The sequence below is a fragment of the Pristiophorus japonicus genome, chromosome 15 (genome assembly GCF_044704955.1).
Source record: "Pristiophorus japonicus isolate sPriJap1 chromosome 15, sPriJap1.hap1, whole genome shotgun sequence".
Classification (NCBI taxonomy): Eukaryota; Metazoa; Chordata; class Chondrichthyes; family Pristiophoridae; genus Pristiophorus; species Pristiophorus japonicus.
Genome location: NC_091991.1, coordinates 139,929,005 through 139,942,475, shown reverse-complemented (window position 1 = coordinate 139,942,475; position 13,471 = coordinate 139,929,005). Strand labels below are relative to the sequence as shown.

Below are 13,471 nucleotides of genomic sequence, written 5' to 3'. Positions count from 1 at the left end.
GAAATTCTAGCCCGCTATCTCTGTCCCCTACTCCTCGCCTCCTTCCACATTACTCCATTCACCACTCCCCACCATCACCTCTGTATATCACTCTCCATCCCACATCGCCTTGGTGCTCCACTTCCAGCTTATAATGGAGCCACACTAAACATCAGAGACATACTCCAGCTCAGACTCCCCCATGAACATATACGCTATATAAAATAAAACCTTACCATTAGCCATTTTCATTTCATATTCCCTATTAGGGGTGTTATTAATGGACAGATTGAATCACGTGACTTGACAAGACAGTGAAATAGGGATTTATTTCTGAATGATACAGGGGAATGTCATAGCTTGCATACATTATACAGAGAATGAGATACTGGGAGTGTGTTTGAAATATGCTTGAAGGGTTTAACTGATGCCAGAAATTGTAGGAGAAAAACTCAAATGGTCTATGAATGCCACCAAACCCTATGTGTGTGTTACAGTCTTTAATACACATCCAACTATTTTTTATTGTTATTTATATCATTTACAGGCTTCTAAATTTGTCCACTTGAGCTTGGTGCTGGAGTTCACATCTTCTGTCACCTGCCACCATTATGGCCAGCATGTGTTACTTTGTGACTTTGCCTCAGATGAAAGGAAAAAGGGAGGTTTACATGATTAACAATCCTGTATACTATTATAATGCGTTACATAGCAATGTTAGAGTTTTATTAAATATTCTCAAAAGGTACCTCCGACATGGTGCGAAATCAGTGGGATTTGCTCAGAGGGTAAGAACAATGCACTATTATCTCGCTTGCTCCCTCATCAAAAGATAAATCTTCCTGTTGTTTAGATGTTATCTCCTCTCTTAAATTCAGAGATTTATTGCTGCAGAGAAACACAATAAAGGCATATAAAAATAAGGAATAAGGATATTCAGCCAATCAAGTTTAATCCTCCCTGATCTAGACTCTACCTGGATTATCATATCCACAGTCCCATTGCCATTGCAGTTTTACATCTTATCCTGTAACCCAAGTGGAAAAGATTTTGGGCATGCAATTCTCAAACTGCTCAAATAAAGTCTTGCAAGGGTTTTTTTTTTTAAATCAGCCTATTACTGCACTCTGGGACAGTTTATTTCAATCTCTACCAACTTTTAGGATAATTACTTCCTAAAATCATTGTCATTTTCTTTCTTCCAAATCATCCTGTCATGCCTTCTTGCTCTACCCCCTGCATCAAATATGTAAAGTTTGCGAACACCAGCTTTGTCAATTCATCTTAATTCTACACAGTTCTCTTATATCCACCATTGTACCTCCTCTGTTTTAACCTGAAGAGCACAACGTTTTTCTGCTCTTCCTGCATTGTTCTTGGGCTGATTGTATGACACTTGCTGTTCTTTATTATTTGCTACATTATCTTTGTCCTGGAAGAGGCCGTCGTTCTAATTTTTTGAATCCCAAAGATGGACACCCATTTGGGTCAATTTTAACATTGGGGAAAACTCCGCTACTCTTCTTCAAATAGTGCCATGGGATCTTTGCTATCCACCTGAGAGGGCAGACAGGATCTGAGCACTCCGTCAGTACTGCACTGAAGTATTAGCCTAGCTTATGGGCTCAAGTCTTTGGAGTGGCGATTGAACCTACAACCTTCTAACTTAGAGGCAAGACACTGAGCCAAGCCTGACACAGGATAAAACTGGAAGACTGGAACATTATGAAAAGAGAAGGAACATTTTCTTTCCTAACTTTTCTGGGAGAACCCCACCCCCCCTCCCCAAGATATTCAAATATCCTTTTGTTTTATGCAAGACTCCTACTTCACTGACACGTGCCTCTGTCCCACCCGACTGGTGTCTGCAATTCAGACTGATGAGAATCAAAGTGGCTCATCCAGACTGATACTATCTAGTGAGCTCTTCAATCAATATATAAATTTGAAAAGCCCAAATGAAGCCTTAAAATACTACTGTTCTTTTATAATGGCATCAGTGTAACAGTTAAAATTAATTCAAAGAAAATTTAATGCGACATCTGTAGCTGAACAACACAGAATGGGAAATCATTTACTTAGCAAGGCAGAATGGGCTGTTTGGGCAACACCAGCCATGAACAACACTGAAACGGCACTGATTTAGCAAGCAGTTGGGTTTTAGCAAGCAAGCGTTTGGACTTAGACCAATAGTGGACCAGCACGGCGATTTAGTTTGGAATGGCCTTGGATGTATTCGTTTTGCAATGAAGCTAAACAGCACTTTCAATAATGTTAGCAAGGCCTACGGGTTTCGTTTGGAATATTTATTTTAAGAATATTTGTACTGACAGTGGACTGACTTTCCGAAAGGATACTGCAGCATGGTAGCATCACACTGTACACAACACAGGGGCATCACAATTTAGCGGAAAGCAATGTTAGAAATAATATTGCTGCTTCTGCTTTGAATTTCTTTGTAAAATTCCATTGTATTGTGGGAGGGAGATGGGGGGGGGGGGGTGTAGAGGAGCTTGGTGTTTTTACAGCTGACATATGGAGTGCACGCTTTTCTCTTCACCTTCTTTGTCTTGTCTTGGACCTTTTCATGTAAAGCGACGTGTTATAAATCACAGGCGAGCCAGTGGCCGACAGCACAGGAAAACACTTAGCAAATATAAGCTATAACTTTTTTTTTTAAAGAGTATCCAAACAGACAGAAAAATATATACAGTAAGAAAGTCCCAAAGGCATCCCGCTTTCACAAGAGGCATCCCACCAGAATGGGCTTCTTTTGGTCTCTATGAAAACATACTCCTGCAGATATCAAAAGTCCAGCTCAGCCGATCCCTGAAGTCTTCAGGAATGGAATGGACCGTTGCTGATGCTGATTTTTTTCCCATATGTCCTTCAACCTGCACCAAAAAATGTCACGCGTTGCACTCGTTCATCTAAACCCTAATCCCAGTTCCCCCACTTTGTTCCCCTTACAGATTCCAGCAGTGAACCAGCCAGCATTAGAAACTGAAAAGGAAAATACCAATTTAAGAAAAAAAGAAATATCTGCCAATATGCGGGCTGGCGGAGAAAGGTCTCCATTGTTGGTCAGATAAGGAGTTAATAGAACCAGTTGACAACGGCTTCCGGAAGAGATGCTTAACATCCATCCCTGGTACAAGGAATGATCACCACAACTCGTTTTCTAATAAGAGAAATACAGCCTCACATCCGCAGAGGGAAACATTTCAGCAAACGGAATTCTACACAGACGTTAGACACATTACAGAGATCCAGCACTGAAACACAAGAGTTACAGCAGCAGCATGTGACAGCAGCTACCCGCAAACGCTGCACATGCTCAGAACAAGCCTGGTCACAACCACTCCACATTTAGAAAAAAGAGCAGGAATGATTGTGGAATTCACACATCCAGACAGAGAATGGGATGACTCTGGTGCACACCAAAGCAAAAATAATCTCAATTTGTTTATATTCACAGTTTCTTTCTCATTCCTGACACCGTTAAAACATTTTCCTATCATTGATCAGATGCACATTCATCTCCAAGCTTTACTCTGATTGGTAATCAGTGCTGGGTTTGGCTGGAGGTGGTAATTCTGTGTAAACAGCCAATCCCTGCTGTCCTTTACTCAATCACCATACAGCGGGGCAGGTGCTGGGAGTAATATTTGAAGAGCTCAGGCGTAGCACCAGGGCAGTTGGTTAGTTCCAGCTCCTCCAAGTCTTGCAGCTGAATCAAGCCTGAGAGGCCAGCGGTGGTCAGCAATGGACAGCCTAGGAGACAAAAGAGCACCATTATCACCCAGCTTAAAAAAAAGCAAACACGCCACTTGATAGGGTTGGAGCTGGAGATTAAACTGTTAATTCCAAAAACAAGGACAGCATAATCCACTCACAATCGCTTGCTTGCAAGTTATATAGGGTAGATTTAAATGGCCTCATTAAGTAACCTATTTATATACATTAATTATTCTGTTTTTATCCTATTTTTCTCTTTTTATAACCACCCTTTCTGAAGATGGTGACTCGTAATTGGATACAATACTATGGTTATCTGCAGTCCTCTGGTATTTCACCAAATTGGTCATTCTTCATGCGTGAGCTTAGACAGCAAGGCCAAGAAATTTGATGATGCCATGCCCGTTTTCTAGGCCGAAGCATCCAATATGGTAGACGTGGTGCGCGTGCACATTCCATGCCATAAATGCACCACTCGCCATGCAACGTTCCCTCTAAGCTGCGGGACCAGATGCCACACAGCTGTCTGCCATTCCCATGCAGCCCGGAACTGGCTTTTTCCAATGTGAAATTCTGTGCATGAAAAGGGGCCAGGCATCCAAAAAAAATGAGAGGGACCATTGCTGCTATATTGGTAAAGGTTCCTGAATGGGTTTTCAGGACCCGTGCCTGAAACAGGTGTTGGGCCCTTTGCATATGCAAATAGAGTGCCTAACACCTTTTTCAGGCCTTTTATATAAAATTTGTTAGTGACTGATCAGTTGCTGCGGTCAGTATTCTCAGGCAAAACCAGCCGTCCTTAAAAGGGACTGTTGGAAACTGTTTTCTAAAAGGCAAGTTTTAATTTTTTCTACTTACCTTATTTCGGATACAGGAAGAGCAGGAGTGCTCCTCCGGTTCCACATTAACTTCACGGATCGCTGCCAGACACCGCTCGCCCCTTCCCAATTGCTGCCCCTCCCCCCACCCTCAACCATTCCAGACTTGTCTTACTGCCAAGGCCATCATCCGAGCTAGCAGATCTTCGTTCTTCCAGTGACCCACCAGTTGCCTCTGGGGCCACAATTTGCACCCGCACATTGCCGATGATAAACAAATGTGGACCGCGCACCGTATCACGCTGTCCTGCCACAGGCCTGATTAGGTGTGTGCAGCGTGCACTGCTCCTGGGTCGCACCCCTACTCAGTAGCTATTTCTGCTTACTTGTGCTGTGCATTTCACCAGATGCGAGCCCCTCTAACTCACTATCTATGTTCCTCCCTCAGGGATGCCAATCTCTGTGCTGGTGCCTGGGAGGGATGTAGTGTGTGATGGTGAATCCTCAGGAGGAATGTGGTCCTCTGAGGTGTCCTCTTCAACAGGTTGCTGATCGGGTTCTTGCTGAAGAAAGGGCCCTTGAGGAAAGAAGAGGACAAGAGTTAGGATGGCATTGAGAGGCTGAATATTTACATATGCAAAGCTTGACCATGCTGGTTCATCTTTTAAAGTTGTCTGAAAGTGCAATTGCTTCCGGTTCATGAAGAGGTTCAAGTGATTAAGCAGTCACCCTGATCAGAGGAGTTGCCAGCCTCACCATCTCCAAAGCTCTTAGCTCTTGCTGTGCATCCTGCTCCATCTGGGTGAGGACCACAATGGTGTTCCTCCATCACTTGTATCTCTCTGCCTTCTGTTGTGCACTATCTTCTCCTGCAGAAGGAGAAGGAGAATGTTATGAATGGATACTGAGAAGGCACGTGCACATGCGTGGGGCTTCTGCATATAGTGCATAAGCTGAGAGGGAGACTAAGACAGATGCTAGGAGAAAGGGGAGGGTTGGAATGGGAAGCAAATGGCTGGAATGTGAACTGAGGAAGGAGTGATGAGAGGAATTGCAGCTGTGCAATTGACAGATGAGTGGAAGCAGTGGAGATAGCAATGGCAGATGTGTTTATGTTAGGAGTAAGAATGAAAGGATGTGTCTTGTGATTAACTTTGAGAGATGGGATGCAGGAGTGATCACTGCTCAGAATACTGGAGGAGAGTGACTGTGGGTAGGTACAAGAAATGTGAAAAGGACTTGCTGTACTCACCTTTGCTGTACTTGTGAGATCATTAACTCTCTTGTGGCACTGTATCTAGGTCCTTGGGGTGATGTCCCTGTTGTGGACCCGATCTGTAACTTTTAGCCATGCTTCTTCGCCAAAGTGTAGAGCACCGTCTTCTCATGTTGTGAGAAAAGCACATCCTTCCTGGTCCTCACCTCAGACAATAACACCTTCAGGCCTGAAAAATCTGAGGGCTATCTTTCCCTTCCTTGCCTGCTATCTGAAAGCTCCAGCAAATTCACAATTTGAAGCTGTCAAAGTCTTGAAAGTAAATGAATGCAATCTCCCTTTAAGCGGTACATTCGCCCTTTAAATATGATGGTCCGGAGCTTTCTCCAGAAATTACGCAAGTCAGGTAGATGGCATGGGCTTCTGCCATTGTGATCAGCCGTCCAGCCTGTGATAATGAGGCCTGGCACTTAAAATCAAATGGACCCTCACATTAGTGTGGCATTTGTGTTCGCTGCCTGCCTGCCTGGGATGCCCCTCCCCCCACCTCCCCCCTCCAACAATAATCCCAGCTCCTGGGAAAATCAACCCCATCAATATCACACCAGTGCAGTAAGGAGTGCTTTTCTAAGTTGCAGTTACACTGTAGAAGCAGAGGGAGGTGTGCTCTGCATCAAACGCATGCTCGATGTGATCGGGCAGTGTTCCTTTTCCTGCACTCTCACCCCTCAAGTGGGGAGCTCAAATATCCTTCTATTTTAAAAAAAAAGTGAAATAGGTCACATGAAATCAGCAGATATTGGAATGTGTAATAGTACTGAAATTAGTCACCTGCTAATGAAAGTAATCGTAAACTCCTCATTCCAAAGAGATGCTGTAAACCAAAATCTTGTACCTGTGGAAAGAAGGATATGAATAAGTTATTCACCAAGACATTGCTCCTTAGATATGAATTGCATTTGCTTCTGTTGGTGAGTGTGTGGTAACTCGGGGAAGGTGCAGGTAATGTCAAGAAGCTCATTTAGAGAGTGGCGAACTCAGTAACCTATTGTAAATAAAAACAGAAAATGCTGGAAATCTCAGCGGGTCAGGCAGCATCTGTGGAGAGAGAAACAGAGTTAAGGTTTCAGGTCGATGACCCTTCATCAGAACTCATCCTGTATTGTATAACCTACTGTACTGTATAACCTACTGTACTGTATAACCTACTGTATTGCTTCCAGCAAGAAAACAACCAACAATCAACCCTGGCATTTCATAGATCCAACTGGTGCTGCAGCATCATGAGAACTGATACTAAAGATGGTGTCCAATCCATCAACTTTCCTGCAAGTTTGCTATAAATAGGACTTTTTTTCTTGAATGCTCAGATCTTTATCTAAATCTACATATTTGGAAGCTGCCTTTATTCACAGGAGAATAGTTCTACAACTCATTTTTTCATTACCTGCACTGCTTGCTTTTCCTCATCACTGTTTACAAGGCAAATGTATTAAGTACATATTAATTTACTGAATCCTGTGTCTGTATTGATTCTGTCATTAATTTTAAATCCACCAACTTGGAAATTATGTGTGTTAATATTGCTATTCTCAATGTTGTACCTCTATTAATATTATCATTTAGCTATGCTATTGCTAATACTTGGCACACGGCCAACATTATATATTTGTACAAATCTGTTGCTGTGAACACTATGTATTGATGATATCACCGAGCATGATGCTTCTATATTAATTCTGACAATATTCAGTGTTACTATGGCAGACAGATTGACTTCACTGTTTCTATGCCTTTTTTTAAGTTATCAATTTGTCTTGGAATTAATTTTTACTTGAATGTGTGAATATTGCAAAACTCACCTGGCAACACCATCTCAGGTACAGACAACGCAGGGAAGACATTGTGGAGAGATAGCCAAGTCCAGTGTCAGTAATCCGCACACACCTACAATGTCAATGACAAGTGGAATGATTAGAAGGCGTGGGGGGATAAACATAGCACTGTTCAAGTGAGAATAACAACCAACTTTAGTTAAGTAGAATTAACAACCAGCCAGTGTCAAATGAAATCATTACTCAAGTGGAAGTGAATGTTGTTCAATATTCAGAAGTACTGAGATGAGTGCTAACGAACTCAACTTGGTTTTGTTAAGGAGAAAGTGCAAGACCTTTGCATTAATCGTGATTATTAAAAACAATCAATAAGCCTGACAGAATTGCATGCTAAATATTCCACTAGCATGTTATTTCAATAAAATAACTAAAATGTGACAAGAAAGATAAAGGTTAAATGATTCTAAGATATTATCATTCTAGACAAAGTGCCCGCTATGGACCCTGCCACTGGATTACTTATTGTCGTCCTTCCTCCCAAAAACCGATGCAGCAACATTGTGAAAATCTTAAATGGTTTTATGAAGCATATTGGGGTGTTTTTCTCCATTAAAGGTGCTAGATAAATGCCAGTAGTAGCAGTAGTACTGGTGGTAATAGTAATACTATTGACAGAGCTAAGCGATCCTACAATAAACGGATCAGATCAAAGCTCTGCAGTCCTGCTACATCCAGTTGTGAAAGGTGGTGGACAATTAAACAACTAACGGGAGGAGGAGGATCAATGAATATCCCCATGCTTCATGATGGCAGAGCCCAGCACGTGAGCGCAAAAGACAAGGCTGAAATGTTCGCACCATCTTCAGCCAGAAGTGCCAAGTGGATGATCCATGTCGGTCTTCTCATGAGTTCCCATCATCACAGAAGCAAGTCTTCGGCTAAACCAATTCACTCCACGTGATCTCAAGAAACAGCTGAGCGCACTGGATACAGCAAAGGCTATGGGACCCGACAACACACCGGCTGAAGTGCTGAGGACATGGGCTCCAGAACTAGCTGAGCCTCTAACCAAGCTGTTCCAGTATAGCTACAACACTGGCATCTATCAGACAATGTGGGAAAACTGCCCAGCTATGTCCTGTCCACAAAAAGCAGGACAATCCAATCCGGCCAATTACCACCCCATCAATTTTCAATCATCAGTAAAGTGATGGAAGGTGTCCTCGACAGTGCTATCAAGCGGCACTTACTCACCAATAACATACTCACTGATGCTCAATTTGGGTTCCGCCAGGACCACTCGGCTTCAGACCTCATTACAGCTATGGTCCAAACATGGACAAAGGAGCTGAATTCCAGAGGTGAGGTGAGTGACTGCCCTTGGCAGCATTTGCCCGAGTGTGGCATCAAGGAGCCTTAGTAAACTTTAAGTCAATGGGAATCGGAGGAAAACTCTCCATTGGCTAGAGTCATACCTAACACAAAGGAAGATGGTTGTGGTTGTTGGAGGCCAATCATCTCAGTGCCAGGACATAGGAACATAGGGACAGGAGGAGGTCATTCAGCCCCTCGAGCATGTTTCGCTAGTCAATGAGATTATGGCTGATCTGTTGCTGAAATTGCTACAGCAGTTCCTCAGGGCAGTGTCCTAGGCCCAACCATCTACAGCTGCTTAATCAATGTCCTTCCCTCCATCATAACGTCAGAAGTGGGGATGTTTGCTGATGACTGCGCAGTGTTCAGTTCCTTCCACCACTCCTCAGATAATGAAGCAATCATGCCCGCATGCAGCAAGACCTGGACAACATTCAGGCTTGGACTGATAAGTGGCAAGTAATATTCGTGTCACATAAGTGCCAGGCAATGACCATCTCCAACGAGAGAAAGTCAAACCACCTCCCCTTGACATTCAACAGCATTAACGTCGGTGAAACACCTACCTTCAACATTCTGGGGGTCATCATTGACCAGAAACTTAATTGGACCAGCCACATATATATTGTAGCTACAAGAGCAGGTCAGAGGCTGGGTATTCTGTGGCGAGAGGCTCACCTCTTGTCACCCCAAAGCCATCTGCAAGGCACAAGTCAGGAGTGTGTTGGAATATTTTCCACTTGCCCTGATAAGTGCAGCTCCAATAACACTCAAGAAGCTCAACACCATCCAGGACAAAGCACCCTGTTTGATTGACACCTTAGCTACCACTTTAAACATTCACTCCCCCACTACCGGCGCACCGTGGCTGCAGCGTATAACATCTACAAGATGCACTGTAGCAACTCGCCAAGGCTACTTTGGCAGCGCCTCCCAAGCCCGCAACCTCAACCACCTAGAAGGACAAGGGCAGCGGGCCGCCGGCACATGGGAACACAACCATCTCCAAGTCACACATCATCCTGACTTGGAAATATGTCGCCATTCCTTCATCATCACTGGGTCAAAATCCTGCAACTCCCTACCTAACAGCACTGTGGGAGTATCTTCACTACACGGATTGCAGCGGGTTCAAGGCGGTGGCTCACTACCATCTTTTCAAAGGCAATTAGGAATGGGCAATAAATGCTGGTCTTGCCAATGATGTCTACATTCTGTGAATGAAAAAAAAAGTAGTAGGACTGGTAGTATTGGTGATAGTAGTTGTGGTAGTATTGGTGGTAGTAGTTGTGTAATAGTTGTGTAATAGTTGTTATTGTCAGATTGCCGTATTACCAATCCCACGATATATTAGACTTCAGGTTGAACACCACAATCAGTTTCATCAGTCTTTCATTCACACTGCACAACTTCCAGCCCAGCAACATTCCGCATTTGGCAGGAGTGTAAAGCTCAAGATCACAATCTCCTGTCATCCCACAAGATTACATTACCTCATTCTCCAAAGGTGGGTAACTGAAGGGAATCTGTAAACTGGAAGCAACACCACCAACTGTTACAGACACTTTGATGTTTATACACGAGAGGCGCCTCCAGTATGTGGCTAACTGGTGACTGGAAACCTCAGGCTTTGAATTTCCCCGATATCGATTGTTCTGACATAGTTCATAGCCTGTGTTCAGCATTTCCATCATTTAATGAACGATTCAAGAACATTCTTTAAAAATATGTTATTCACTGTGCACTACAAAAAGTAACAATCTGGGAGAGAGTTAAAACATGTTGATACATTTCATGATTTTGCTGAAAGTCATAAGACCACTCAAAATGAATCATTGTAATTTAGGACATCATTGTATGAAAACTAACATATTTTCCAGGTGCAGTTATTTCATTTATAACATACAATTGTTGTTATTTCACTGCAAAGTGAACTGTTATTCAATAGACTTATATTGCAATCAATACTCTTTTGGAATAAATGTCATTACACATCAGCTAGAGTAAGCAGACTGATTCTCAGTGTTAGCTACAACCCCAACTGTGGGGAAAAGTAAAAAGGCTCCAAAAGGAATACCATTGCCTCGACAAATCTATAAGAACATAAGAAATAGGAACAGGAGTAGGCCATTTGGCCCCTCGAGCCTGCTCCGCCATTCAATAAGATCATGGCTGATCTTGTATTTCAACTCCACTTTTCTGCATCATCCCCATATCCCTTGATTCCGTCAATATCCAAAATTCTAGCGATCTCGGTCTTGAATATACTCAACGACTGAGCCACCACAGCCCTCTGGGGTAGAGAATTCCAGAGATTCACCACTCTCCAAGTGAAGAAATTTCTCCTCATCTCAATCCTAAATGGCTGACCCCTTATTCTGAGACTGTGACCCCTGGTTCTAGACGTGCCAGCAAGATGAAACATCCTTCCTGCATCTACTCTGTCAAGCCCTATAAGAATTTTGTATGTTGCAATGAGATCACCTCTCATTCTTCTAAATGCTGGAGAATATCGGCCTAGTCTACTCAATCTCTCCTCATAGGACAATCCCCCCCATCCCAGGAATCATCTGGTGAACCTTCGTTGCACTCCCTCTATGGCAAGTATATCCTTCCATAGGTAAGGAGACAAAAACCGTACACAATACTCCAGGTGCGGTCTCATCCTTGCCCTATATAATTGCAGTAAGACATCTTGAGGTAGAAATTGCCCCACGCCTGAAGCAGGGCACTCCCACCCCGTTTCGATGGTTTTTACTGCAGCTGCGATTCAGGTCGGCTCTTTGTTGGGTTTTTTTTCCCATGCATCCGGAACTCGATCATTATGAGGGCGGTGACAACACCTGAAGGGAGGAAACGCGGCGATGGCAGCAACTGAGGGGCGGAAGTTGGGTACGGAGCGGAGTCACTGCCGCGATGACGTAATCACGGCTCTCCCCTTCAGTTGAAGGGGAGAGCCTTCGCGATTTTGAAACTTTGGTGCTCTGGACCACCAGGGAGGGTTTCGACTGGGCCAGTAGTCTGGCACCCAAGAGGGGGGGGGGGGGGATGCAGGCTGCCTGTTGACCGTCTGGCCGAACCCGGGGGTATATTTGTCGGGCCAATCTGGCAGTCGGCTGACAAAAAAAAACATAGCGGCAGCGGCAGTCAGCCCTCTCCTTTAAGGGAAGCCGCACTGCCACTGCAGAAGGCCACAACCTCACTGGATTCACTAGGAAAAAGCTTGTTTTGGCACCGCCAAGCGGGCCGAAGATCTTCGGAGGGGAATGTCACCGTCGGGGGGTTAGATCAGCAGTGCGCACGGTGATGACACACTTAAGATGGATTGGTAGCTGCGGAGAGTTGGGGGGGGCAATCGGGGCACCGCCGGGAAAACTCGGGAGGGCAATTGAGCTAGTGGCGGCCATTCTACAAAAAGTCAGCAGCCACTCCACTCCGCAGCATGACCGACGATTTGCGGTGGTAACAGGCCTTAAGGAGAGGGGCAATTTCGGCCCCCTTTACTCTCATACTCAAATCCTCTTGTAATAAAGGCCAACATACCATTTGCTTTCTTAATTGCTTGCTGTACCTGCATGTTAACTTTCAGTGAGTTGTGTATAAGGACACCTAGGTCCCTCTGAACACCAATATTTCCCAATCTCTCAACATTTAATTTTTCTAATTTTCCTACCAAAGTGGATAACTTCACATTTCTCCAATGTTCCTGCCCACTCACTTAGCCTGTCTATGTCCCCTTTGTCATGTATGTAATTTTGGCATCGCTAGCCACTAGATGGCGCCACTGCATGCACGTGTGTGCAGCCCAAATATAAAAGGCCAGCCATTTTATATATTAAGTCATTTTGGGCCTTAATAAAGCAGAGCCGAGGTCATACCTCTTGGAGTTAAACAGTACTCAGTCTAACAGTTATTGCATACACAACATTTGGCGACGAGGGCAACAAGAACCTTTGCATGCAAAAATGAGCACAATTGGATTGTTGGAGCGATTTGTGGAAGGAGAAGATTGGGTAGATTTTGTGAGCCGTTTGAGCCAATTCTTCATGGCTAACAAAATGGAGGAGGTCAGCGACGCAGATCGGCGCGGGTGGTGTTCCTCACGGTTTGCGGTCCAAAAATTTATGGTCTGATAAAGAATCTACTCCTACCTGTGAGTCCAACAGAAAAGCTGTATGAAGAATTGTGTACACTGGTACAGGACCATCTTAAGCCAGTCGAAGGCATCATCATCTCAAGATACAGATTTTACACGCACGTTCGCTCAGAGGGCCAGAATGCGGCAGAATTAGTTGCTGACCTGAGACCGTGTAAGTTCGGGGCTGTGTTGGCAGACATGCTGCGGGACTTCTTTGTAATCGGCATCAACCACGAGGTGATCCTGCGTAAACTACTGGCAGTGGAGACGTTGGACTTGAACAAGGCCATCACGATCTCTCAGTCATGCATGTTGACAGATATCAGTGAAAAGCAGATATCAGTGAAAAAAAAAAATCGAAACTCGGTAAGTA

The 13,471-nt window shown here is 44.1% G+C and overlaps 1 protein-coding gene across 1 annotated transcript in view; it reads right to left on the bottom strand.

Annotated features, from left to right (window-relative positions):
* Nucleotides 1-3,604: 3,604 nt before the first annotated feature.
* The window catches only part of fbxl16 (F-box and leucine-rich repeat protein 16), a 206,413-nt gene continuing 196,546 nt past the window's right edge, over nucleotides 3,605-13,471 (bottom strand). Inside the window, exons 4-6 of the mRNA XM_070856750.1 lie at nucleotides 7,614-7,698; nucleotides 6,583-6,646; nucleotides 3,605-3,753 (exon numbers count right to left, since the gene is read on the bottom strand). Of these exons, the coding sequence (XP_070712851.1) occupies nucleotides 3,605-3,753; nucleotides 6,583-6,646; nucleotides 7,614-7,698 (298 nt within the window). The remainder of the gene's footprint in view (nucleotides 3,754-6,582; nucleotides 6,647-7,613; nucleotides 7,699-13,471) is intronic.